Source organism: Rhipicephalus sanguineus, chromosome 8 (genome assembly GCF_013339695.2).
Source record: "Rhipicephalus sanguineus isolate Rsan-2018 chromosome 8, BIME_Rsan_1.4, whole genome shotgun sequence".
NCBI lineage: Eukaryota > Metazoa > Arthropoda > Arachnida > Ixodida > Ixodidae > Rhipicephalus > Rhipicephalus sanguineus.
The window spans coordinates 11,551,280-11,579,267 of record NC_051183.1 but is presented as its reverse complement, the minus strand read 5'-3'; the positions used below and the strand labels follow the sequence as shown (position 1 = coordinate 11,579,267).

General features: G+C 47.2%; 1 protein-coding gene across 4 annotated transcripts; it reads left to right on the top strand.

Moving 5' to 3' along the window:
• On the top strand, nt 1-27,983 carry LOC119401371 (atlastin-1). Of its 4 annotated transcripts, none has more exons than XM_049418752.1 (16): nt 1-392; nt 5,569-5,896; nt 9,528-9,776; nt 12,939-13,151; nt 15,695-15,856; nt 16,418-16,474; nt 16,621-16,692; nt 19,025-19,177; nt 20,298-20,555; nt 20,801-20,902; nt 21,703-21,801; nt 22,817-22,897; nt 24,874-24,972; nt 26,195-26,266; nt 27,124-27,273; nt 27,879-27,983. In XM_049418752.1, exons 1-16 carry the CDS (start codon nt 340-342, stop codon nt 27,942-27,944), a joined length of 2,214 nt encoding a protein of 737 aa, XP_049274709.1. In that variant the 5' UTR covers nt 1-339; the 3' UTR covers nt 27,945-27,983. The 4 variants fall into 4 exon arrangements, with proteins under 4 accessions (XP_049274709.1, XP_049274710.1, XP_049274711.1 ...); XM_037668106.2 differs by having other exon boundaries at nt 2-388; XM_049418753.1 differs by lacking the exon at nt 16,418-16,474.
• Nucleotides 27,984-27,988: the final 5 nt, after the last annotated feature.

The window sequence follows — 27,988 nt, the reverse complement described above, 5'->3', positions numbered from 1 at the left end:
TTTTCGCCGTCTGCCTCTACGATTCCTGTTTCGCGCCACTGAGACGCTGAATGTGAGAGCAGCGCGTGACAAACTCCGCGACGAAACCGCCGGCAAGCGAAAACACGCGAGGCTGATTTTCGATGCAGGACACCGCAAAATTGTCGAACTGAAACGCACGAGACCTTGAGCGATAGATCACGACAGTATACGGTTTCTGAGAGGGAGCACCGGATGCTTTCGGTTGGAGTTAGAAGGTCACCGAACCCGCCTCAAGCCGCGCCGAACGAGGCACACTTTGTTTCGTGACGGCCCAGTATCATACACTTTAGTGCGTGCGCTTGGAGACCACTTAAGTTCATGTTACAAGTGAACCTCGGCCTAAGGAGTACAAGTCTGCCGTATTTCGGTAAGTCACGCTGCCTTCCTATACTGTCGCGTCCTGCTTTCTTGGCCTTGATTTGTAAACATTTTTCTCACGCGAGAGCATTTTCATATTATTTACGCATAGCATATTAGCAAGTGAGGTCCGTAGTACAACACAAAGCCGCCATCAACGAGGCCAACAAGACGCCATCACATTGCTGCGCGCGCACTTACTGGAGGAATCAAATAAATCAGAACGGTACTAAATCGTGTGAAAATGTTGTTCGCGCTATTAGCAACCGGTACAATTGGCTATATGTTTGTTTTATTTTTGTATTGGTGCAGAATTTTCTGAGCGAGCATAACAGAAAAGTGCGCGAGTGTTGTTCTATATGTCTTTGTGTAGTTATGTGCTTGTTCGTTACTTTGCGACGGTTACTAGTATTACGCAAGCGCCATCTCTTGGCCCGGTGCATCACGAACCCCAAAACCGGGATACGAGCGTTAGACGCATTCGTCCGTGCCTATACATTTGAAGGTAACCAGGAATTCCCATTGCTCATTATATTATGGCTCCTTCCCCCACTCTTTGGAATGGAGCGACAAAATTAAGGCTCATAAGAAAGGAATAACACTTCTTATGTCGATGATGATGTTCATTTAAAAAAAGAAAGCATTTGGCCAGCTCAAAATGACGTGAAGTCATTATGTCATTGTTTGTGCACCGTCGTCATGCAATACACATTTGCGGACACGCGAATCCTCAGAAATGTCTCGAAAGACCACACCGCACAGCTGTTCGAAAGACCAAATAGCACAGCTGTTGCGACCACACGGCCAATGAGAGAACTCTGACCACAAGCTCTTCGTCACGACGTGGAGCCGCCGATGGGCTGACTATGGCGTAGTCGACCAGCGCCAGGGAGCCAATTTACGGACGGGGGGGGTGGTTTAGCAAGACTTGTGTTTGGGCAAGTTGGTTCATACATGATACGGACATACGAGCGCTATGGGACGGGGACATAGACAAGAGGTACACAGGACAGGCGCTCACTTTCAACTGAGGTTTATTGAGCAGACATGTAAAATTTATACAAGCAACCAGCTAGGGCGATAACAATTGTGAATCATCCACCCGATAACAAAAGAGCACCTGTCCTGTGTACCTCTTGTCTATGTCCCCGTCCCATAGCGCTCGTATGTCCGTATCATGGGGGGGGTGGTGGTTCAGCGCCCCCCCCCCCCCCCGGTAAATTTTCATGTTTTCTTTCGTATATATACACGCACACATACAAACGTACGCACGAACACATAAAGTATGTTTGAACCCCCCCCCCCCCCCCCCTCGAAAAAATTTTTTGCCTACGCCCCTGACCAGCGCTATTCGCTTTGAATAGATGGCTTGCATTGACGTCACTGAAAGCGCCATGTTGGAGCACCAGCATGTGGGGACGCGACGTTTCCGGTGTCATGTTAATGTTATCAAAACATCACATGCAGGTTTTTTTATCATTCACGCACAGAGACGTTCCTGCTGCGTCGTTTTCACATAGACGCAACTTGTTTGTCATCAAAGAAGCCATCGTGGAGTCCCAGTTACTTTCAGAAGCTGCGTCCATGACGTCACGTGCAAGCGGGGTGTGGAAGCTCTAGATTTCAAACTCAAAGTGAATGCAAACAGCAGCAGAACCAACGCGCTATTTTAGATTCTATGTACACTGTCGTCCACCTTTAGGGTAAAAGGCTCGACGTGCCCGCAATCCGCGGAGCCCAAATGCATCCGGCGCGGCTGCGCATCGAATCGAAGCGGCGAAGGCGCACACGAGCGCGCCGCTGTAGCTCTACTACATCCTAGCAAGAGTGGCGCCACGGCCATGGTGACTAATGGTGACTACTACGGAGCGGCGCGCTCCAGCGATGTAGCACCGTAGCAGAGCAGACGTGAAGCGGATCCCATGGCGGGACCCCGTGGGTCCGTGTGCGCATGCGCCGCTACACTTCGCATGTGGCCGTGTAGACAAGTGTAGAGTCGTAGAGTGGACTGGTGCTCCGCGGAGCGCGGTCGCACTTAGCCGTGTTAACGACACTGTGCATACAGAGAAGTTAAAGGGACACTAAAGGCAAATGTTAAGTCGACGTTCATTGTTGAAATAGCGTCCCAGGAACCTCGTAGTGCATGTTTCGTGCCGAGGAAATGCTTATTTTGAATGAAAAGCTCGTTTTAGTGGTCCGCACAGCGTTAGCGCAATTCAAATCGCGCGCCTGGAAAGGCCTCCTGACGTAGCATTTACCTTGTCCAACGCTGCCCGCCTTTACTGCCCGGCAGCCGACGATGTGGTTTTTGCTCTGAAGGGAACATTGCACAATATCACATAGACACGGTATTTTGTCGAACTTTCCGTTTGAGCGACTTTCGTGAGCGTGCAAGGCACACGCAGCAGTACGCGATAACGAAACTACCACTTAGACGCGACCGCGCGAGCGGAGCGCAGCCCTGCGAAAACGGAACTCTTGTACAACCCGCGCCATTCTCCACTGTAACGTCACGTTCTTTTTTTCATGAATCAAACAGAAACGCACAAGCAGCATTTTATTACGTCTTGCAATGCTCGGAATGTTCTTTTTTATCATAAGTAGATTAATACTAGTGATAATTTGTATACTCGGGACTCTTGATGTCATCGGGCTCGTTCCAAAACGTTCCACTGGTGGCGCATATAGTGTCCTACATTTACCTTAATTTCTCGATTACTGGAGCACTGCTATTGATAATATTCACGTTTTAGACGTTCTGAAACATTGATCTTTCACTCTGTCATAAATTTTTATTTGCCTTTAGTATCCCCTTAAAAGTGCCCTGATGTCCTCTTCGCCCGCCGCTCCGTACAGAGTGGAGACAACCGCGATGTCTACTATGGTGTCCGCCATTTTCACGCCTGCTCCGATATAGGGACCAGTGTTGCGGAATGGGCGCCTCCATTCCATTCCAATTACATTCTGGGGAATTAGAACTTACCACAATTTCATTCCTTTCAATTCCTCGGAATGAAAAAAAAAGCCCATTCCCACTCCGGGAATGGCCGGACAGCTCAATTCCATTCCTGTAATTCCTCAATATAGGAAAGGTACCTTGATAGTTTTATCGAGTTAAGAATGAACATAAGGCTGATGTTATCAGATGCATTAAGGACTGGAAAAGTGCAAAACACGTTACCAAGGTCCAGTGATAGTAGCTTGGTGACATATCTCCTGCATTACAACCACTCTGCTAATTCCCATAGGGGCAGTTCTCCCGCTACCTATAGCATTTGCTTGGTCAGCAAGTTTGAACGAATGGTAAAAATAACATTGTTTAAGCTTATTTGTGTGAATGCTAAAATGACGACACAGTGTATTTTTATGCTGACAAAAGTAGTGTTTAAAAAGACTAAGCAGTTTTGTCATGCGTCTGGAGCGCCTAGACAGGGGCACAGTATTGCAAAAGAGGGGGGGGGGGGGGGGGAGTATGAGCATTACCGCCCTTGTAACGCATACGGAGCCTCGATAACGGCGACGGCATATGTGCGCCTCCAGTGTCCGTATATTTGCTGTCACAATAAAATTGTTTATTGTGAAAGCAAAGAGCACGTAACGTTTAATGATCAATTTTGTACTGAAGCAGCACGTAGTAAGCTATTTCTTTTTTATGATTACAGAGAAACAAGTTTTATTTATCTTTGAAAACTGCGCCGATGTACAATTTTACGAAACGTAAAAAGTAACAAGCGGTCTCTGAAGTTGGAAGGTAGATGACAAGGTCGGCGTTCACTCTGCGACTGTTTGTCGCCTCTTTGTTTCTTTTGTCATTTGGTTATGCCGTGCATGTGAGTGGACCTTTATTCTAGAATACAATACGCTTGAATGAGATGCGTTTATAGAGGTTTTGTTTTATAGAAGCCTTATTTGTGCAGCCGTATCTACGTTTGAAGCCAAGCCTCGCTGAACACAAGCCTCGCAGACATGTATACCGTCATTCCCTTGACGGCCCAGCGTCCCTCAAGAAATTCGCATAGACGGTGGCGCGAGATTTTATTCTGGATACTATTATGAGGAACTCTATGCCTCACGGCGACGGCAACGGCAAAACCCCGCCAAGGTTGTCTACATCCCTGCTATCGCAATGAAATGTTGAGGTTATCTGCAAGACCTGCATTTTAATATTACGAAACGAGATCTTGTTATGGTGGTTACTGGGATATTGTTATTGGTTAAGACACAAGCGAAAAAAAATTTTGGCGAAGCTTGCACTAAGCCGCGAAAAGCTTGAAGCAGCGAAACTGTACGATACTGAAGACTAATCTGGTTGCTTCTAGGTTGTTTCTAGGCCTTAGCTAGGTGATGCAGGTTCTAGGTTGCTTCTAGGTTGTTGATAGGCTTTAGCTAGGTGATGCTAGGTTGTTTCTACGTTGATTTTCAGCGCACAAAGGTTCGAGTTAAACCACAGACAGTCACAGACACGACACGAATGTCCTAACTCCCGAAACTCGCGCTGAAACCAAGTGTTCACACCTCTCATAGATGTACGGGGTACGTCGTCGTTGGCGTAGGCCTTCTATGGCTTCGGGCTCTTCTCACAGCCGCCGTTGTCTTTCCTGTTCCCTAGTGTTCTCTCTTTGTACTTACTCGGGATCTTCGGCTCACCACCATCGCTTCGCAGCCATTTGCTGGGCTAAATGTTGCCTTCTTCATTTTTAATGGACCAGTGGTGAGTGGTGATGATGGTGAATGGTGATGCAGAAACCTGCATCACAGAAATTGGGATTTACCCAATTTTTGTGGCACATACCAGTTTATGATGATGATAGTTTTTTGGTTCGCCGGACAAGAAACGATTTGCTAAACAGCTTCGCTTTTCAAAGGCAGTGTCTTGTTTAACAAAGCAGATTACGCCCAATATATCAGTCGATGTTTATATATTATTCTGAGGCCCAAAACAGCCGTTCAAGGCAGCGCTCAAATTCTTGAAGACATCAGACTTGCACACCAGTGGCTATAGACCAATGGCTATATCATGGCAGTGAGGTGTGTAACTTTGCGCGTGCGTGCTCTTCCCCTCTCTCGTTCTCTCTACTTCTGTATTTAAAGCTAGCCATCCGTTTCTCCAGTGTAGGGTAGCATACTAACATCTCTGCCTTTCCTTCCTTTTCTGTTCCTTCCTTCCTATACCATTCGCTGCGTATGCAGGGGCGCCGTCATGTCGGACCGAGTTGACAGCGGTCAGCCGCTGAACATCCTCAACGTGGACGGTCGCAGCCTGGAGCTGGACGAGCACGGCCTGGCGCGCCTCCTACTGGACGAACGCGTGAAGGACAAGCCCGTGGTGGTGATTGCGGTGGCCGGGGCCTTCCGCAAGGGCAAGTCCTTTCTGCTATGTTTCTTGATCCGCTACCTGAGAAGCGAGGGACGGGCGGAGTGGCTCGGCGACCCGAACGCTCCGCTGGAGGGCTTCGGTTGGCGAGGAGGCAGCGAGCGTCACACTACGGGCATCCTGATGTGGAACGAGGTTTTCCTGGTGAGAATGAAAGGATACCACAACCTATTTATTACAAGAGCCAACGTAGAAGCTACCAAAACTTGAAAGGAAGTTTATGAAATGCTCGGCCGCTACTATATTCGGTAGATTTGCATCAGTGCGTCTTATACAACACATGCCTGTCAACACATAGCGATGGTCTCGTTCTAGCAGACTTAATGCTTTCAGGTAGTATGCGAGGGATTATTGGTCAGCTGCCAGCTCGTAAAAAGATCACGTGCTACGTCACGCCAAAAGGCAGAAAAACAGTGTTCCACACTCGCCGCCATGGCTGCGATCGGCGCTGACTAACACTTCTAGGTTTAAATGCACATATATACCCATAAAGTGGACGAGAGGATGACCGCCGCCGTAGGTCAGTGGTAGAGCATCGGACGCGTTATTCGAAGGTCGCAGGTTCGGTCCCTGCCGGCGGCAAGTTATCTTTTTGTCCACTTTACTTTCTTCACATTTATATCCTAATTACTAGAAATAACACCCCCTATACTTTCCTAGGCATTATTGTCTGTTAGTTCTAATTAATGCCTGTCTCTAGGTAAGATAAGACAATATAAGGATGAATTATGTGGTTGTGTGTCGAACAGCAGCGTTCACGTACATTCATTGGCCATTGGAAAACCAACCTCCGCCTTGAGGAGCATCGTGGACAGAGTGCTTTCCATATATCTCGCTTGGGTTTGGTTGTTGCTGTGCTGATGATTTTGGGGCTAGTCCTTATTCTTTATGAAATAACTTCCTGATTATTTCAGAACAGTCACTTTCCTCAGACGGCCGAAATGTCGCGCATGTAGTAATGTGTACGGCCATGCAGACGTGACATCCCATTGAATCTGATGGTAGTGATGTAACGACTTCACGGCCGTACACACTTGTGGTAACGTCATAGGCCGGCAAACTTACTCATGAGTCGACTCACCAGACTCACTCAGACTCGGATCGGGCCGTGAGTACGGGTGAGTAATATTTTGGTGAGTTTGAGTCGGAGCGAGTACAGTTGAGGAAAATTTTATGGAGCCTGAGTCCGAGTGAGTCCGGTTGAGGAAAATATTGGTGAGTCCGAGTCCGAGTGAGCACTATGCGCAAAATATATATCTTGAGTTAGTCTGAGTGAGCTCCACCTGTTATTGCCGACATATGGTTCTATGTACTCATCTTCAGCATTATTATCAGCCTCCCACCGCGAACTCTTTCAAGGGAAGTTCTTGATGAAAATATCTCGTGTGAGTCGCTTCTTTGACAAAAATGCCCTTACTGGACTGAAACCACTGATAACTCGTATTTGAAGGTACAATATCAAGAGGTGTATCGTGGAGTACCGATTATGAGAGATATTCGCGTGAAAGAGCACTGCCACCATAGTCGAAAAAGCTAATTTTACGCTAACGGACTCATGAGTCGACTCACTCAGGCTCACGCAGACTCACGCCAAGCCGTGAGTCTGAGTGAGCCGAGTGAGCAATGTTACGGTGAGTTTGTGTTCGAGTGAGTCCGGTTGAGAAAAAGCTTAGCGAGTCTGAGTCCTAGTGGATCCGCTTGAGAAAAAGTTTGGTGAGTCTGAGTCCGAGTGAGCCCTCAGCAGGGGCGTAGCCAGAAATTTTTTTCGGGGGGGGGGGGGGTTCAACCTTACTTTATGTATGTTCGTGCGTGCGTTTGTATGTGTGCGTGTATATATACGCAAGCAAAACTGAAAAATTTCGAGGGGGGGAGGGTTGAACCCCCTTCTCCCCCCCTTGGCTACGCCCCTGGCCCTCAGAGCAAAATATATTTCTTGAGTGAATCTGAGTGAGCTCCAGTTTCTTGCAGACCTACGGGTAACGTGCCTACCTTATATGTTGGCTGCAGCTTTCCTGCGCATTAATGCTCTTAGTATGCGCAGCCCTGCTGATGACAAATTGTTGAACAGCGAGCGTTTTACCCAGTGCACTTGTCTTCATCAAGACAGTTTGTGGCTTGACGAAGGCAATTCCACTTCTCGAACCGCTTTCTCCTGCGATATTCTCTGTTAAATGATTCATCATGCCTTCAAATATTCATTTTCCCCTGAACATCTGTCCTTTTTGTAATGTCCTCTGAATGTGGTTTTCCTGCTTCTTTCGCTGTCCTGAAACTTAAGTGCGGAGCACTTTTGGTGGTCTTGCTGTTGTCGTCTCATGTCTCGTGTGGTAGCTTGGCGTGACGCTCAGTGCTAAACAGCTCTTCGCATAGAATAGCGATGTATAGTATAGTACAGCAAGGGGGTGGGAAAGGGAAGTCAGGATGAAGAGAAGTGATGTGAGGGTGAGGAGGAGGGAAAGGGGGAGAGGAGAGAGCGCCACTGCATCACAAATTAAGGTTTCTTTTCCCGCCATGGACGCCGAGCAGCCTGCACGTTTGGAATGCAAGTGCGCGCTTGCCCATGAACGACAAAGGACAGGTGAATCACTGCTCCGCACTTCCGACAGCTTTTACGTTGAGTGGAACTACAATGATTTTTTTGTTTCAAAGGTTTCCATTAGGCGTATAGGCGTATACTATAGTCCAGGGGTCGACAACCTTTTGAGGGAGGTCGAAGTTGCATAAAGGCGACACGGTGGGGGCTGCACGGCAACTAAAAGGGGTGGGCTTTGCAGGTAATGAGAAAAATTGGCGAATTGAGAATAACGTGCCCAAATTGAACAGAAATCGTGTTTGTTTTGAGCACGCATATCACAAGGTTGCAATTTACACACGAAGGTTACAAGCAAAAATAAACTCTTTCAATACGGCTTTTGGTGCTGAACATTCTTAGCTAACTCGCAAATATCTGCATCAATGTTGCTCACCGACAGACGCAGAAAGCCGTGGAAGTGTCCATCGGTTGGTCGGGAACGCAAGTTTGATTTGCTCTTAAGTTGTTAAGGTTTAGTTCCCCAACAGTCGTGTCCACGAAGAAACGGCATGTCGAAAACAAAACTCGAGCCAATTCACCGTCGCTCTCACTCGCGTACAACGAGGAAAGTCTCCCATTGTGTTGGGGGAGAGGAGCAACCCTTGGCATGGAGATTTCGGGATGTAGGTCCTTCCCTGGAATAGTGTTTACGTAAAGAGTGCCTCTTCCCCCTTGTTTGGACATCTGCAATGAAAGTGATGAGGTCATCTGGCTAAGTGTGAAGATGGGGGACAATGGTAACTGGAAACAATCTTTCTTTGTTCCTGTCGAATCCCATCTAAAGACAAAACTGCCATGTCGGCCGTCAAGTGAGAAGCGACAAGGGGTGGGGGGGGGAGAGGATTGTGATGTGGTGCTGGGGGCGCAGGCCTAACGCGGCCCGCGGGCCGCTGGTTACCGACCCCTGATATAGTCTAAGACAGTACAAAAAAGGCGCATGGCACATATAAAAACAAGGCTGCTTCGAGAATAAGGTCCAGTTTAAGAACCGAGAATCTAGCATATGTGGCAAGCGATTCCCTTAATGCAATTCAAGAGGGCGTCTCTGCCAACGAGCCGTTGCCCCGAGGTGGGTCTCACGCACTTGCTGTTGCCCCCGGTACAGCCGCGGCAAGTGTGTCACGTTCACTTCATTGATAGAAATGGTATAAAGCAGACAATCGGGCGTTGGCGCACTCAAATTGTGTCTCATAAATTGCGCAGGTAAAGACATCTCAGGGGAATGAGCTGGCAGTGTTACTGATGGACACCCAAGGGACCTTCGACTGCGAGTCAGCGAGTGTAGTACATGCCTCTATATTTGCACTCAGTGCCATGATAAGCTCCGTGCTCGTTTACAACGTCTCCCAAAACATCCAGCAAAACGACCTCCAGCATCTGAAAGATTTCATCGAATACGGCATGATGACGATGTCTGAGCAGCAGCAGCAGCAGCAGCCCACAACGGCAGAGGTAAGTTCTCTTTTCACACGTTACAGTTGAAACTCGATTTAGTGAAGTGATGACCAAGCTCGAACTACTTCGTTAAATCAGGAAGCTCGTAAAATTAAGAAACATATTGTTCGGTCATTCAAAATATATAATTGTAACGTAGCGGCCCCCGAAGGCTATCGCTGCATATTATTTGCCACTAACAGACGCCTGCGCGTCTAGAAAGTCCGCGAGGATATCCCGGACAGCTTCCAAAGACCGGGCGATGCAGGGAGGTTGATGTTCACGTGACATTATGACACGCTGCCGATGAGCAAAGACGGGGAGAACGAATGCAGTGATTGTGCGAGCAGGCAGCGAAAGAAATGTACTAAGTGGAAAGCTGGGCAAATTGGTCAAGTTGTAAAACAGCGCAAGGACAACGGACGGTAGAAAAGAGACAGGCAGTGCCTGTCCTGTTCTCTTGTCTACCGCCCCTTGTCCTTTGCGCTGTTTTACATCGTGAAAGAGAATGAAAATTGGGAGGAGCCAATCAGTGACATCTTTCGCACAAACCACTACATAACGAATGTTCCGGAACCACCGTGTTCCTGTGGGAGAATTTGCAAGGACAAAAGCCACCACCACATTCAGCGCCATTTGGCACGTAAAAACGCTATACAGACTTTTTAAGTCCGTTGTGCCTTCCATTGGCCCTGCAGGCGGCCTCGTCAAAGTAAAACCAGAGTTGTAAAACTAAGGTTGTGACTAGGGCGGCTAGATGTTTTACCGCGATAGCATTACAGCGCACGCCTGGTGAAAAACGCGTCTGTGTAAAAATATAAAGAAACTACTGCAATTTTCGCTCATTTACTTCCGCGAAGGCATCGTTAAATGGAGTTAAGTGCCATGACAGCTTCGTTAATTCGAGTGATTAAACCCCATTGGACAGAGGTCAACACATTTGTATAGAACGCTAGGATGGCGCTCTCCAGACTGCATGATTCGAATTTGTAGGCGCAAAGAAGACACGGACGAGAAGGGAGACACACACACAGGGCGCCTGTGTGTGTGTGCGCCCAGTTGCTCACCCTCACATCCAGACTGCAATGACAACGTATTCCGATTGCTTGATAATAGCTCTAATTATAGCATGCGTGGCCGCTAAGGATGAGTACTCAAGCGTGGGCTATCCCGAAGTACTTATCCGTATACACTGTGCCGGAGCGTGCCAGCGCTCTAGACGAGTGTGTTGACCTCTATACCTGCTGGGGAATGGGAATTTTGTCACTAGATAAGGAAGTTCGTAAAATCGGCTTTTGTTAGATCGTGTTTTAACTGTGTGTTCCTGTAATGGAGCGCTGGCCACCCGTTATACTAGCGGTTGGCGGGTGGCCAGCGCTCCATTACAGCAACATACAATTATATAACGAGTGGCGCTGGCCACCCGTTACCAAGTTTGGGCGCTACGAACAAACAAGCATGGCCCTTACATTGTGATCACGTACGCAAATTCTAATGCACCTGTGCGACTCGGGAAAAGGCAAAATTTAGAAAGGAAGGCCGCGAGAAAAGAGAGAGAGAGGAAAAAAGGACGCACGCACCTATGCATACGTCGCAGGCACTCGTTGAAATCTCCACGGCCCATTTGTTTGTGGCAAGCGGCCAGTCTGAACACTTGCGTATACGTCCGAATGCTCAGACGGGGAGCGGATCGTCACTGACCATACCACGAGAGTTCGATTTATTGTCCAATGCAAGTGGAGCTGTGTCAAGAATCAAAAGAGAAAGAGAAAAATTTTAGCAATGTGGGAATAACTTTAACCACGTGGGGTTCTATAACATGGGCATTTTTGCCAATAGTACGAAGTTGGGCATGTTGATAACGCATAACTAATCACGTAGCGCAAAATTTGACACAGGACAAGATAAGGAACAACACTCTCATATTTTTAAACATAGCCTTCACTTTTCACCAAGACCACAACTGATGGGCGTACCAGCCTAGGCGCAACAAACCTCTGCTTCCGTACCACTCCGACCACACAAAAGTCATTAAAAGAGGTATTGTAAACTTGTGCTCGCAATGCTTTACAAAAGTCCTGCCCACATCTAATGGCCGCTAGTTTTAAAAAAGCAAGCAGAGCGGCTTTCGAATGCCGGTTACCCCTCTCACATACAGGTTTCAATCGTGGAAGGCTTGGTCAAGAAGCTTCAATTCTCGGAACAAGCTCTCCCGCATGTTGAGCGAGTAAGGCCTCAGATGCTTGCTGTAGTTCCGTATCTACATCGAGTCTCCCACAGCTTGAAAAAAAGTTGGGGAGCGGGCCAATGAGAACGTGGTTTTTTCTGCCCCGAAAGAGCTGTCGTACTTGTGCACTAACTATGTCTCAAATGCAAAACGAGGTTGTTCAAAAAGCACAAAATCCCGTTCGTCACGAGTACAGCAAATGTAATCTATCAGATACACGCGGCAAGTAGTACATATGACAAACTGGCTGCTGTATTAATGACCGGCTCCGGCAATGCGCTTGTAACGTCAAGAATGGTCGCGATGGGTTCTTGGCATTGCACTGCGGCACGTGTGGCTGCAAACCGCTCTTGCATGACACCGTTATCGTTGAAAAAAAAAACAGAAATAAAACGACAAGAGAAATGATCGAGGCTGAGAGCATTTGTAGATTAGGGCTGAACTGCGTCAGCACTCCCTCTCTCGGGCTTTGTCAAAAAGAATTGTCTTTCCTGAGAATCTTCGCGCACGGCAGTTGTGGGCTTCTTGAATGATTTGTTTGTTTTTCGCATTTCGCATATGTGTGCGCTCTCGAAATAAACCTTGCTGGAAGTAAGCGCTCGTCTTCGTTCCTTCTCTTGAACTGTGTCAAATTTCGCGCTACGTGATCAGTTAGGCATTTTTGCATTTCGCCTCCGTAGAAACGGGGCCGACATGGCCGGGAAACGAACCCGCGTCCTCGAGGTCAGCAGTGGAACACCTCAAATGCAAGGCTAGCACGTGCGGGCTGGTGGAGCTGCCATAATTCTTGTTACCGCATGCACTGGATGACGCCACACTTTCGTGTGCATTAACATCTGTGGGAAACTCTAAGGTTTCCATTTATCAGTGTTTGAGTTTGGTTAATCCAACTCCAAGTGAAAAGCTTAGCATGGTTTCTCACTACAGTCGGCTCGAAACTCTGTGATGTGCAGGTGGGTTCTACGCGGCCCTTCCAGAGCTTGATGTTTCTGGTGCGCGACTGGCAATTTGAGATGCCGTACGGCTTGGCGGGTGGTCAACAACTCTTGGAAAAGCGCCTCAAGGGCCCACCAAATCAAGACAGGGAACTGCGGCAGCTGCGGAGGAAACTATCCAAGTGCTTCAGGAAGATGCACTGCTTTCTCATGCCTCACCCTGGCTTAACGGTAAATGTTAGGGGCATTTTCTCTTGCATCACGCAGCAAAGATGCACAGAGGTCCTTATTTGGTTGTTTATCAGGAAAGGGTCTTTGTCATGCCTAATTTCGCGCCTATTTCGTGGTCCGCCAGAATCCTGCTGGCGGGAGGTTTCAGTTTTTAATGAATGTTTTTTTTTATTTCGAAAGCCTGCTCTTAGGCATAGTAGCCTTTGATAAATCGTTAAGACGACTCGAGCGCTTTCCTCTTGGAATCGTCTAAGCGATAGTGTAAGAGACCCTCAGGTTATTTCTGAAACCTCCTTGGTTATGTGGCGACGCAGTAGGCTGCACTTTTCTTTCTTTTGTAAAGTGGCCACGCAGAAGGGAACATCGGGGCAGCGCAAATAACGAGAACACAACAAAGGAAGAAACACAGGACGGCTTTGGTCTGTGTTTCTTCCTGCCTTGTGTCCCGGTTTTCTTTAACACGATCGCATTAAAGAGCTTGTTTCGCTGAAATTCCGGCGCCGGCGTCGATGTCGGCGCCATTGGTTGTGAGCGAAAAATCAGCGTTGTCCGCGAGCGAAAATTCGAAATTAATGTAAATAAATAAACAATAAAAATCTAACCTGGGACTTCTGCGTGGCAAGCAGGCCTTATACCGCAGAGCCACCCAGTGCTTCAAACTGTTCCGGAGAAAAATCCTATACGAATCTCATGTAGCGCGAGGAGCCTCCATAACGGATGTAATATTGCGTTCCTGATGCCCAGGCGTCAAAGCATGTGAATTACGCCACGAGTGGCTAGTTTAAAGGGTCACCAGTTACACAATGCACAGGCATAATTAGTCATCATTGTCGGCAACAGCTTTAACAAAGTGTGCAGCTGCGCGTGTTGCCTTACGGACGCGTAGTGGGCACTTCGCCAATTTGCAAAAGGAACAATTATGGCGTTGTGTGCACTTCGCGACTGTATGTGCAGTAGGCTTTCTAGGACAGTTTGACGCGGCCAGTTTTACGTGCACAGACGTTCGTTTCCTTCCGGCACGGTTGAGGTTCCCACTGAGAACCGAAGCCAGGCTGTAGCGAGGCTGTAGATTGAGAAGGCGATGCGAACGAGTAGTAGTGTTTATTGTGGAAATTACGCTTGATTCTGTAGCCCAATAGGGAGCATGGCGCAGCGTCAGGGGAAGGGGAGGTGGGAAATAAAGAGGAGAGCAGAAGAGAGAAAGAGAGAAGGATTAACAGCCAGGGTCTCGTCCATTCATGGGGGAGGCCAGTTGGGAAAGGGAGTGTCCAGGAAGCAAGTTGCGGGCGCTTAACGGTAGGCGGCGATTCCGGTCGTCCCCACAAACTCCAAGAGGCTGTGGAGAGCCCGGAGGTTGAGAGGCGAATGGAACAGGAAGTCATTGGTAGTCGTAGCAGGGAGGCCGCGTTGCCTGTAGCCAGTAGAGAGCCTTGAGCGTTCCTGCGCCAACGCTGGGCAAGCACAGAGAAGGTGCTCAAGACGCAACGTTCGCAGGCTGGTGAGGGGGAGCGTCCCTTGGCGTACAAGCGCGCCGCTGTTCACACACAGTCCGTGCGGAGGCGAACCGGTTCCCGATTAGATTACACTGTCGCGCTCTACTCTTGAAAGCGAAAGTCAAGGCTCCTCCACGTTCTTCCGCTGTCCTTTCAAGACGATTGACCTGTACCGACTCGTCGTAATAGAGCGGAGGCGTGACGCGCGCGGGAGTCGCGTCTCGTTTTTGGTCCGGCTCGTGGCCTCAGGGATCTGTTACGGCAGCGCAAAGGCGCGCCGTGCTGATCGCACACACCTCTTTTTTATTTAGCGGCCGTGGCACGGCGCTGCCAGTGCGCACAGCGCTGCCAGTGCTGATCGCGGATGCCAGTTCAAACGCGGCTACATGCATATAAAGTGAAGCAAAACTTCGTCCCAGTGTTGCATCAACAAATGGTGTGCATGCGTGGGTGTTACGCGAGGACGGGGTTGGGTATATAATTTTCTTATGCTGCAGTAAAACTTGCACTTATGACCAAGCGCCCTCCCATGCCGTGTCAGCGCTTAGATTTTTTTTTCGAAGTATGTACACACATATAGGTTCTAAAAGGCGCACTGAATCATCTGGATTTTTTTTACACCGAAGCTGTCTAGTGCTATGATCAAGGAGTACATGTAGGCAAGAATCATGGTGGTAACAACTCTGGCAGAACCACCATGTTGTTTTGGAGCATGCTGGTGCGCGCTATGACATACACCTTGAATATATCGTCCGAGTCCGTTTTACATTACGAGGAACTTCGAAGCGTCCAGAAGCGCGAGTGGGCGTTCGGCGTCGAGGCAATTCGACCGACGACGATCGAGCAAGAGAAGCCACACGCACGCGCGACGCCTAGCGCCGTCGGAACGCATCCGCAGCTTCGCTGGTCTTCTTTATTCACAAAAGCAGATGAGATACCTACAATGGCGTTGGCAGGTCTTCTCATCACGCCACTGACTCGCGACGTCTTCAGAGGAGCAGAGTGCCAAATTTAATTTGCCCTTTCTAAACTCTCCTTCCGGTCGTACAGGTGGCGCAGGAGGGGTTTGACGGCCGCCTCTCGGACATTGGCGAGACATTCAAGCTGCATCTTTCTGAATTTGTCCGGCTGTTATTGGAGCCAGACAATCTGCAGCCAAAAAAAATCAACGGACGAGAAATAACGTGCCTGGAGCTGTTGTCTTACATCAAGGTAAGTTCGCTCAGCTTCCTCTTTTGTGTATATATGTGGGTTTTTGACTGTAGGCGTTATTTGTGTGTATATGTGATCATTGTTTATACCATAGTCAACACAGGCCCCTGGAGTAATCACGCCAGGCGATAAACAGGGCTAGCACACTGAGCGTGAAACAGCGCGCCGAGGCGGGGCAGCCAACGAAAAGGAGCACACATGCACATATGTGTCAGCTCTCCTTCCGTTGCCCTTTCACAAAAAGAAATATGTTTCCTCGAAGTCTGAGTGCAAGAGTACCGGTGAAAAACCTGACAGTGAGGGCGTTTCGCTTTGCTGGTGCTGTGACGTCACATATATTTTCCTATTTATTGCTTGTCTAGTGATAATAAACTCAGCCGTTAGTCAGCGCTGTGTATGTGTGCTCCTTTTCGTTTTCTGTCCCGTCTCGGCGCGCTGTTTCACGCTCAGTATGTACCAACTGGCCCGCCAACAACCAGGGCTAGCGTTGCTGGGAATATCATTAAAGTTTGTTATCTCTCTCTCGTATACCCCCGCTTTAAGAGCAACTTATTTTTGCAGGTTTACGTGGGCGCAACCAAGAGAGGCCTGCTTGACGATCCGTCACAAATGCTAGAGGTTAGTGCTCCTGGTTTTATGCAGCAAGAAGAACCCTTCTTCCGAATTTTCCCTGACTTCCTCTATATACGAAACATATCAGCAATAGCTCACGTGTGTAGGCAAATAATTCCACTTTCATTGAATTTTCTTTGTTTTTTTTTCAGGCGACCCATGCGGGAAGTTGCCGCGCAGCCATGGACAAATCTCTAGACTTCTACACAACCAGTATGCTATCAGTGAGTGAGTTGTGTCTTTAAGGTGTGAAACCTGAACAAGTTCGTATTTTGTTCGCTCGCCTTGGTGTCATTTTTTCTGGCCAGAAAAGATATTTCACTGTGATATATCCGTATGTGGTGCTGCTAGTAAGGAACTCCACGCTGTTAGAAATATGGGAAAAAAATTAAGCAAATTAGTTTGCGTACGCTCGAACGCACGTTAATGTTAGTGGTTAACATTAGCATTAGCTAATGGCTAAAACTCATAGACGGTTAATCTATTAACGGTGTATGAGTCATGCATGCAACGTGGTACAAGCTATTAGGTAGCGCAAACACAATGCACAATAAGACAAACGAACGACAGATAGAGCTCGTGTCGTTTGTTTCCTTGTTCTGGTTCATGTGTGCGCTGTTCTAAACCTTCTAGCATGAACCACACCCAACTACCAACTCGCAGATGGTATTAAAAATAACTGCCGCCCAATACAGTCAGGCCATGGGGCTTTGTGAGGCAGCGCCAAAGAAAGTTTTTTGCACTGATCCCGACATTAGCCAGTAGCTACCGAAATATGTTGAACGCTTTAAAAACAACGCTGATTTGGAACTGTAGGGAAGGATTTACACGCTTACACCTGCCTGCTTTTGCTGGTGTAACAAGGTGACATGTCCTCGACCGATCGATCAATCACTGAAAACTCCCACCGAAAAGGGAACAATTCTTGCCCACTCCTACTGCAGAGGAAATGTAAATATAAATTGAAGACTGGAAGTATAGTAAAAGGGAATGAATGAATGAATGAATGAATGAATGAATGAATGAATGAATGAATGAATGAATGAATGAAATACTAAATGAGTTTCTCCAGCGCTTGCGCCGGATGGATGTGGTTCTCACTAAACAAGAACTCACATGCTGCTCTCGCTGCCTGGCCCTTGCATACGAGTCGCATCTGGTCTTCCAGGGCGGGGCTGGACAGAGGACAGCAACATCTCCAATCGCTCTCTAAGGGATGTGATAGAGTGGTCATGTTGGTGGAACCTGCATTCTCCTTTCATGTGTTGGTGTGTTCCTGACACACGGGGCACTACTGCCCGTGCTGACTCGGGTACATGCAGTTGAGTATGACGACTGAATCGAAGCCATTTAACCACTCCCCAAGAACATGAGCCGAGCGCACAGCTGCGGCAGACGGGCGGCCAGAGCAAAGACTTACAACAGTAAAAATAATTTTTGGGATATTACGTACCAAAATCGCGGTACGATTATTAGGCGTGCCATATAGTGGAGGGCTCCGGAAATTTCGACCACCTGGAGTTCTTTAACGTGCACCTAAATCTAAGTACACAGGCCTATAGCATTCCACCTCCATCGAAATGTGGCCACCGCGGCTGGGGGTTCGATTCCGCGACCTTCAGATCAGCCGTAACCACTTTGCCACTTTAACACCGTAGCCACTTTACCACTGCGGCGGCCGCATTGAATTGGGAGTGGCATGCATAGAACTCCCGCAGGCTTCGATTTAGGTGCACGTCAAAGAACACCAGGTGGTCATAATCCGTAGCCCCTAATGACGGCGCGCCTCATAATACGTTTTCTGCGCGTAAAACAAAAGGAAAATTGTATCGTAAGTACGAAAAGACGAACAGGACGGACTGTCCACACATCCATGTCGGCATAAACATCCACACACCAACAAATTGCCCAGAAATTTCGAGCAGGCTTGACGAAGCTCGTCTGCTTCCAGCACATGGCATCATCGACACGGGCATGTTACGAATGTGTCGCCTCCTCCCCGTGTTCCTGATCGTGGCTTGCGTTCATAGTGCTAGAGTGCTGTTGCGGAAGTCAAGGGTTGATGACCACGTTCAGAGTGACGTGATAGATAGCAGTAGTGGTACATGTATTGTACCATTCATGCAAGCACAGCTAACCATGCTCTAAAGAAGGAAAATGAATTTGCGCATTGTCTGCGCACTGTATGCATGGCCTACAAATGGGAACCGTGGTTTCATGAGTCAGATATTCTTGGCATGTGCGAGCATCAGACGGCTCATGAATTATCAGAAGCCTTTCATGCAAAGAAGTTTGATACGGACGCGACACGTCTGTACACCTGCACAATTTAGAGATTAGATTCGTTGCAAGCTAGTTGTCCCGCAGTTGTCATTCTGCGCATGAGTTTCTGTAAGCATTCAGTCACGGTTTTGCACCTCAAATAAATCACTGGGAGCGCCGCCCGTATTGTCGTGCTTGCATCTATTTTGCAGATTTGTATCTTTTAACGGCAATTGATTTAACAGATACGCAGGGACAGGATGTAGCGCATTAACACCTGTCGCATGTTCGCAGCTGTGGCAGAACTCCCCTGACGACGACGCCGACCGCGAAACCATGCGGCGTTACCACAATGAACTTCGTAAAGTGGCAGTTGAGCAGTACTCGGCAGCACCAAAGATGGGCGGAGAGTTGCCGGCACAGCTGTACTTGCACAAACTCAAAGAGGCAGGTTGCTTTCACTTCATATTAACACGAGAGCGTTTCATGCCGCGTCCCGCTAAGAATTTGCTGATGTCATTTTTATTAGGCAGTTGTTCGTGGAGGCCGTATATGTCGGTGGAGGCAGATGTAGAAAACAGGCGTGCTCCATTACTGCCGTCATTTACGTGACGGAAATGATGTAAGTAAAAGGGCAAGTTAGTTTTCAACATCCGCGCGAGATGTCTCTTTACTGTCTTTCGGTCCGCACTTTCGGTATTTACTTCAAGAGTAGTAATTAAAACTGCACAAGCCTAGCTGAAAATTGCCTGTAGAAAAGATTGGACATAAATAATCGTCAACGCTGGAGAAATTGTGGACATGGTATTTTTCGATGCCTGACGTCATCGCAACTAGCTATGCTGGTGCGTGACGTCACCAGATTTGGTACTGTAGCCTAACGACACGCCGATGTCGATGTCATAGGTGCGCCACGTTAAAAATGGTTTCAAAATCAAAATAAAATATTTCATCAGCATTTGCTGAACTTCACGCGGGCTGAGAATTGTCTCTGTATACAGGGTATTCGTGTGGCAGAGTAACTTCAGCTTTGAAAATTGATGTTCATACCTCTTCAAAGGATTTCACGTCCCAAAGGAACTCAGGCTGCGAGGGAAAGCGGTGTGTAGGGGTTCTGATAATTTCGACCACCTGGGGTATTTTAAAATGCACTGACATCTCACAAGACACGGCCCCTAGCATCACGCCTCCGTCGAAATGTGACCACTGCGATCGGAATCGAAACCCCCTCTTCAGTGTCTGCAGCCGGTTACCGTAACCACTGGGCCACTGCGGTGCCTAGTCTTAGCTTATGGGCTCTCAGCGGCGCTCTTTGTCAAAAACGAACCTCATTGGGCTGGACTGGTAATGTCTAGGTCTTCTACCAGAGCATCTTATGAAGATAGAACACCAAAAACTGTCTTTGCGTTTATGAAAACTGTTAGTTCCGGCAAGCCGAGGTAGCTATTGCATATTTCAAGCTGTGGATGCTTGGTTCCCAGTTTAGTTGGGTTCTTTTTCCCACAGAAATTCACCGATTATTGTTGTGAGACGCTTTGCAACGTGTTCTGGAACTACGTCATTTCAGAAAATGGACGTTACTTTCGACGTTTACTGCGAGTATCTGAAAGAAAAAAAGAAGACATTCGTCAACGCCGCAGTCTTCAAGCACGTGGCATTTAAAGTTGCCCACGGATTCCTCACCACCGGTCTGGCGGCTGCTGCCATCGCTTTGGCCGTGGTGGAGCTGCCCGTTGTGGCCATCGCACTCGGAGCCTTTGGAGCAGCGTCCCTGTCCGGGCACTTAGTCCAAGTGATTGTGGAAATGGAGCTTGCCAAACGCAAGGTGATCATCATCATCATCATGATAATTATAATTATTCGCAACAGCACTGGTGTCGGACTCGCAGAGTTTCTGGCTATAATATTAGCTTGAGGAAACTGTGGCACCACTGTCGGTGCCGGTCCTCGTTAGGCATCCGATAATGTTGCAGTAATTAATAGTTACATCTTGGTGCATAGTTAAAAGAAGTGAATCTAATAGAAGGCGTGGTCGGCAGAAACGTATGATTAGCAGCGTGTTCCTTTCAGAGAAAGGAGAGGCATGAGAACTCAAAGGCGGCTGCGGAAGCAGCCAAACGCAGGGGCTTTGGTGGCGCTGACATCGAGGAATTTGACGACGAGGTACCGCTGGTAAGTAGTGAACGTGCTACAGCAATCTGCAAGATTGAGCTTTTATTGGAGTCTCTAAATGTAGGATTTTTGTACTGGGTGAAGGGAGAGGGGAGGGGCACCCACGACAAAGTACATTCCTTAGAATGGGGGGTGGGGGACTGGGACATGCAGGATGGTGGGACCTTATGTACGTGCGTTTTTGACTGTTGCTCGTGGAGAGGCACGGGAGGAGAATCGAAAATTGTGTGTGCCCGTGTATCCGTATCTTTCGCTGTGCTTGTGGCCTTGTGTGCTGACTTAATGTAGTTTGTATAGTTTAGTTTAATCATTCTAGAACTGGCAGATATATAATTGTCCTCGCATCAGTTTTAATTTCCGATTTACGTTACGTAAAGCATAAAACGAACACTCATGTCCGCAGGGATGAAATTGAATAAGGTCGGACAAGACAGGGCTTATTGGAGACCATTGGAGACCACGGTCATGCGACCAACAAAGAAGCTTTCTTGAGTTACCATGGTTACTGTTGAAAGCAGCATCCCTGTGTGCGTAAAGAAGCCATCTACTCATGTTCCGAGGAACTGGCAGTGGTATCGCTTTTGTTGGAATATGCTACGATCTAGTAAGTAGCAACTTGTGTTTGTCAAAGTGATGGTCTACGCCAGTGCGATTAGCGGCATTGTATATGCAAAACGATAACATCACCAGCTGCTGCGTAATTACTATGCCGACCAACAAGTAACGTGTACTTAACTAGGACTGCCGTATTCACCGAGTGATGGATTCATGTTTGAAGTTTGACCGTCTCTTGTGCGCAGTTTGCTGCCGAAGACGACACTGGCAGCGTGCTGTCCTTGGAACTAGCCGAGTCCGCGGCGACATCGCCTGAACCACCTGTTACAGTTACCGATGGAGCGGTAAGTCCGGGAATAATCTCATCTCGCTCCTGTCAACATCGCCTTGCCCCTCGACTCAACACGTCTCGAAAAGTGAGATACCTCTACCTGAAGCATCAGATGCTTGGGAAGGAGGCACGTAGCCGGGGGGGGGGGGGGGGTACTTGTGGCCTCGTATCGCCCCACTCCCCCGTGTAAACTTGATGGTGGAGGGGTGTTCCCTAGCAGGGATCCCGCCATCCCACAGCACAAAGAAACGAGAAATTTGTGAACAGCTGCTCACCATGTGCAAGACTGAGCAGTTATTTTTGTGTCCATGTTCACGGAGTAAAGCTGTTTCCTTTTTTATTAATGATATTTATTGAAACGAATCGTCCGTAAAAAAATAATATAATGTTGGGAAAATTTATATCAGAACTATAGATATAAAACTATTAATAAAATAGTATTTGAAAAGTTCATAATTTACATACTACGATTTTTAGCGAAAATGATTAAGCAAGAAGGGAGTGCTTTTCTTAAATAAATAGTCAAGGCCTTCAACTAGCTTTTGGCTACGGGTCCGACAGGTGTCTGTTATCTGTACATGTAATATGAAGTAAACATTATGATATGATTTTGATTGGATTTGAAGTGCCCCCTCCCCCCGCGAAAGGAATTCCTGGCTGCGGGCCTGGTGGGAAGCCGGCGCACATGAAGCAACCCGTCATCTAGGCTCACTCAGCCTTTGCGGCCACCGCGGATTACAAACAGGGTATAGAGACGGTTTTTTAAGCTAGCTCGCCCAGAAAACCACTTTGACGGAATTGAAATCCCTCGATTCCGCAACCTGTCTTGTTGGCGTGCTACGAGGATTGTGTGGTTAGGCTAGGTGGTTTAATGCACGAAAGGTGAGATTACTGACCGATGTGTTTTTATTACTATTCCTAGAGCACTTAGACCACCCAAGTTACACCAAACGTTGCAAAATCAAAGGATTCTAATAAGAGCGCTGGTAAGCTGAATACTTTGTCAACAGCATGCTGTTTATTTGCAGGAAACGACACGGGGTAACCGTTCATCGACGGCTGCAGGAGCCTCAAACGGGAGAGATGGCTCGGACGACTGCATACCACTTGTCAGTACCCAGCTTGTTTACTACGGAAATCTTCAAGGTGTAGTTAGGTAGCGCAAATCGTCAAGAAGTAGCTAGGTAAATACTGTTCCAGCGATGCGTTTATGAAGGGAAAGCCTACGCTCTCCCATAGTAGAATATATAGTACTTTGAATCGTTCACCTTTTTGTTCTAAAAAAGGTAGATTTCTGAAAAAAATGCTTTCCTAGGCGCATTGCTAGACCTACATCTTTCCCTTCTATGTGTATCGGTCCTGCAAGTGTGGCCGTTCATCGGGCATGCATTCCACTCTCCTGGTTTCAAAAGGTTTAGTGATCTCGCAAAGGGATCATTTCTTATGACCACGATTTGTGGACATGTGCACGTAGCGCCATCTCTCTCCGGTGGTAGCGGCGCCCTGCCATAACTGAATTGCAATAGGTGAAAAAAAATCATATCTGAAGAAAAAAACTAGTTATCAAAAAGGACTCTCGGTTCTATACACGCCCTGGAAAATTCTGGTAGAATTGCAGTATGACACTGCAAAGCGAGTGGTTTTCCAGAATATCTTATGTTTGACGATGCGGCCCCATGTGTTTCTAAGAGGCGGTGTTCAAATTTTGAGGAAAAACCACGACTTTGTAGTGCGATACAGCAATTTTGAAGGCTGTTCCAGTGGGTCTATGCTATATGTAAAAATGGAAATCGTTTTTGATAACTAGCTTTTTTCGTCAGCTGAGATTCTCTTCCACCTCTTTGCCATTCAGGTGCGAAAGGGGCCGCAGCCGACACAGAGAGATGACGTCATGTACAGACGTCCAAAAATCCTGGAAATGACCCATATATATTCAGTTGTAAATGTAACAATTCGCAATAATTATGCCTATAAATCAACACTTATTATTTTTGTGCAACTGGAATAATATTTAAAGGAGTTATAGAAATTAAACCATGATGGACACCACGAGAACATAACAACCGACAACCGCTTCATCAATCATTGGCGAAACATCCAACCATGATGGTTGGATCCATGGGCCATTTCATCGGTCGCTGCCAGACTTTCTGCAAGAATACAATTTGTTCGTGTATCTAGGACACCACATTTTACTATACCTAAGGGAAAACTATCGAAATAAAACTATCTATCACACTATCACCGATGGAAAGGTAGGGATGTTCACCAGAACATCCATCTGGTTTGATCGAAAAGAATTGGGGCAGCTACGTTCTAGTGCTGCGAAGGCTGAGGAAACAGCAGAGTTGGTGGCTTTCCACTCCTCCTTTCCTTCCACCTCACCCTTACACAACTCCTCGGCGCCGTCACTTCCCTTTCCCACCCCTTGATATAATATACCATAGAAGGCTCTGCTATGCTTTACTCCCCTCATTTTCCTTCTCCTGCTATAACTCCTCCCCACCCTCACGTTCCTTTCCCACCCCTTTGCTATAATATACATGGCTATGCCATGCCTTACCTCCTCCCCTCACTTCTCTTTCCCACCACTTTGTTTTGTTACTATACAGGGCTATGCTGTGCTTTACCCTCACGTCACTCATCCTCACTTGCCTTTCCCACCATTTGCTTTACCGTACTATACATGGCTATGTTGTTATACCCTCTCTACATCCTCCTTTTCATCCCCCTCACTTCCCTTTCCCACCCCTTGCGATACTATCTATGCCTGGCTCTGCTATGCTTCCACTTTGCTTCGCACAGAGAGCACTCGATCACTGCTGTTCACAGCACAGGATGCCATTACTCGCCATCGCTTTTAGACTGATTTCCACGTGTTGATCTGGCGATAGTGTAGGTGAACGTAACCGCCATATAGTGCCTGTAGAAACCATCATTTTATCCATGGGAAGGTTGTAACCTTTATTAACCGTTTATCTGTGGCTTTCATTGTGCTCGCAGTTTGATTCGTGAACTCTTTGAAATTATTGTACATCAGCTATACATTGATCAGACTTGTAGAGAGACATAATCGCTTGCGCAGCTTCATGCCTCAGACGACACGGACAGCGTGCAGTCCGCGGATTTCCCCGACTTTGAAAGAGTGTCACTCGGCCCATCTGTTATGGTTTGCGACGATACGGTGAGTCCATAAACCACACCAGAGTGAAACAAACTTCTCAACAGGCTAAACATACCGTAGTACCCAGCTAATAATTAACGAATGGTACTCGCTGAAGTCCATACTAGCGCCTTTACTGCTACGAGAAGTAAAAACAGACATCAAAACTGCAGAATTTTAAGACATACATTTATATTGCAAATAAACATGTCATACCAGAAATGCCATTACATGTTCGAATGCTATTATAAAAAAATAGCAAAAGTTGTATTGTATCATCTCAATTTGTAGGCCTAAAGTACAGCGCTGTGCTATCTCTGCAGTGTGGTGATGAATTGGCTAGTAATCAGTGGCTACAGACTTTAATACCGCTGTCGGGGAATGTATTGCTGCAGCTCAGCCATCGCGGCCACCACCATCGGTAGCACGTGGCATTTTCCCCGACTCGGAGCGCCCTCAGCGGGAAGTAGGGTCGTACAAATAGTGCGTTTTGAGACCGAATACAATACAAACGGAAGAAGTGAATCTAACGGAATACTTTGAGAATATTAAACACAAGTGTCACAATTATATAATGCGACATTTACGTTCTACGGTGTTCATAGTGTTAGAATTAAAAGCACGAATGGAACGTCAGCAAAAAATGAGAACATATTTTGCATGTACAAAAATTTTCAATGCCATGGAGTAAGCGTTTTGTAGCTGGTTAGTTACGGCTTCCCACACGAAGTAGATTTCCAGAATACGCAAGCTGCCATGTTTTCTGCCATCGGGGATGAAATTTATTGTGCCGTTTCACAAAATCTCTATTTATTGTGACGACGCTTCCATATTTAAAAATTGCTACGCTACGGGAAACATATTCGTATTTACGAATAGCGGCTATACGATTACGAATATGACACACCAGGGCGGAAGAAGTCGTGCTTAGGATTCTTCTGGCAGGTGTGGCTCTTACACTGGCTGTCATCTCAACGTGGAACTGGTCGCATTTAGCACTGGGCGCTACATGTCCGTACTGCTCTATTGCAGTGATGCAAACCAGCTTATATATGGACATGCCAAGGGTTACAGTCGGAACGCTCCCGTCACCGCCTGGAAGGCAGACTTCGCTACGGTGACTTGACCAGTTAGGACCGCTGGATACACGATAACAGATTCCACAACACACTGCCTCACTTCATACAAGACATCGGTCCGACAGCGCACACCTAGAGTCTAATTCCCGACTTTTGCATTTCAGGCAGCGACCGAAGCGACAAACGCAATGGCGTTTGCTCGGGCTATTAAACATTACAGTGACGGAATGCAACAGGTAAGGAGCTGAAACGCATGGACAATGAATATACATCGGTGACGCCGACATATTTTACAATTGCATGGGAAGTGCTGGTTGTTTTTATTAAGACGAAAGTCTTATATGTTTCATGAGACCCTGACCTTGAAAGATAACTGCGGCGATGACACGAAATGGCCACAAACTATATCACGTCACTACGCGGACGTTCGTCAGCAGCCGGGAGCACAGTTAACGCACCGGTTTCTGGCAAAGACAGCGTGACTTCTGTTCGTACACAGCGCGGCCGTTAGGCACGGTAGTTTTTGAAAAAACACAAAACGTATTAAATTCATTATTTTCCGCTAGTTTGTACCCACAAACATCGAAGCTGTGCCAACCTCTCGCAGAACTCAAGCTTTCATTTGAGCTAGAAGTTTCGGCAGCAAAAGTTTTGTTTCGTCACCCTTTAAGGAGCGCGCTATCATTGTTATCAGCTGCAGAACTATTCAACTACTTGCGAGTGTTACACCATATCGGCAGCTTCAGAATAGTTATTATATTTGAGGCAATCTCACAGTATGCGAATATGTTCCCGGTTTCTGATAAAAGTCTATATGCAATTTGTATAGTTTATTTTGCCGCCAACCTGGCTACACAATACGTTATTGTGAAGTCCTCACAATTTTTTGTATGTTCACGATCTTTTGCATGTTTTCTCTTTGTCAAGTTATTCAGCGTTTTACTTAATGCCATAACACTATAATGCTGTACGAACTGACTGACTGGCCTCGCTGCACTGATGCACTTCAGGGCCTACGTAGCCCAGGGCTCTTTTTAAGAATAAACGGATAAATCTTTTTGTGAATAAAGCAGCGATGTTGTTTTGTGCGTAGGTGTGCGGCGATTCAATTCCCCGCCTCAGCGAGGAGGACCTGCAAAAATACCACGACCTACTTCAAGTGTATGCCCACGAGATCTTAATGAGAGGCTGCTCTTCCGCCGGCAAAAGAGTGCTACCACATTTTGTTGATAGGCTCACGAATGTAAGTTCCTCCCTGCGGCAACGCGAATGTTTATCGTCTGCATTTTTGTAAGGCTTTGTTGTTGCCCCGGAGTTCACGTAAGTTTTCAAGGAGGCGCACGCACGCGCGCACACACACACACACACACACACACACACACACACACACACACACACACACACACACACACACACACACACACACACACACACACACACACACACACACACACACACACACACGTGTGTGTGTGTGTGTTATATATATATATATATAAAGAAGTGTGCGCTAAACACGAATACCAGAAAATGAACATACACGCGTCTAAAAAACGAAGTTCGTTTTATATATATATATATATATATATATATATATATATGGTGATTTGCACGCTTTTGCGCCCGCCTCTTACAGCTCGCCTTCTTTATCCCTGTAAATTGTGTTTTCTGTGTTACTTTCTGTGTACACCGGCGTAAATTCATGCGAGCCGCGCCTGGGCATTTAATGAATGTTTTAGCATAAATATTTTTATAGAAGTGCATGACTGTTTAGTATGCTGGTTACTTCGATTATCTTATAAACAAACCACAAAAAAGTGCCTCAGACTCGGATGTTTCCATTTGCAGGAGATCGAGGAGCAGTTGAAGAACTTCGTAAACCAGAACCGAGAAAAAACGACCGTGATGACTTAGACTCAATGCCGTTCCGCGACCAATCTGGAGGGCTCAGCGGGGGA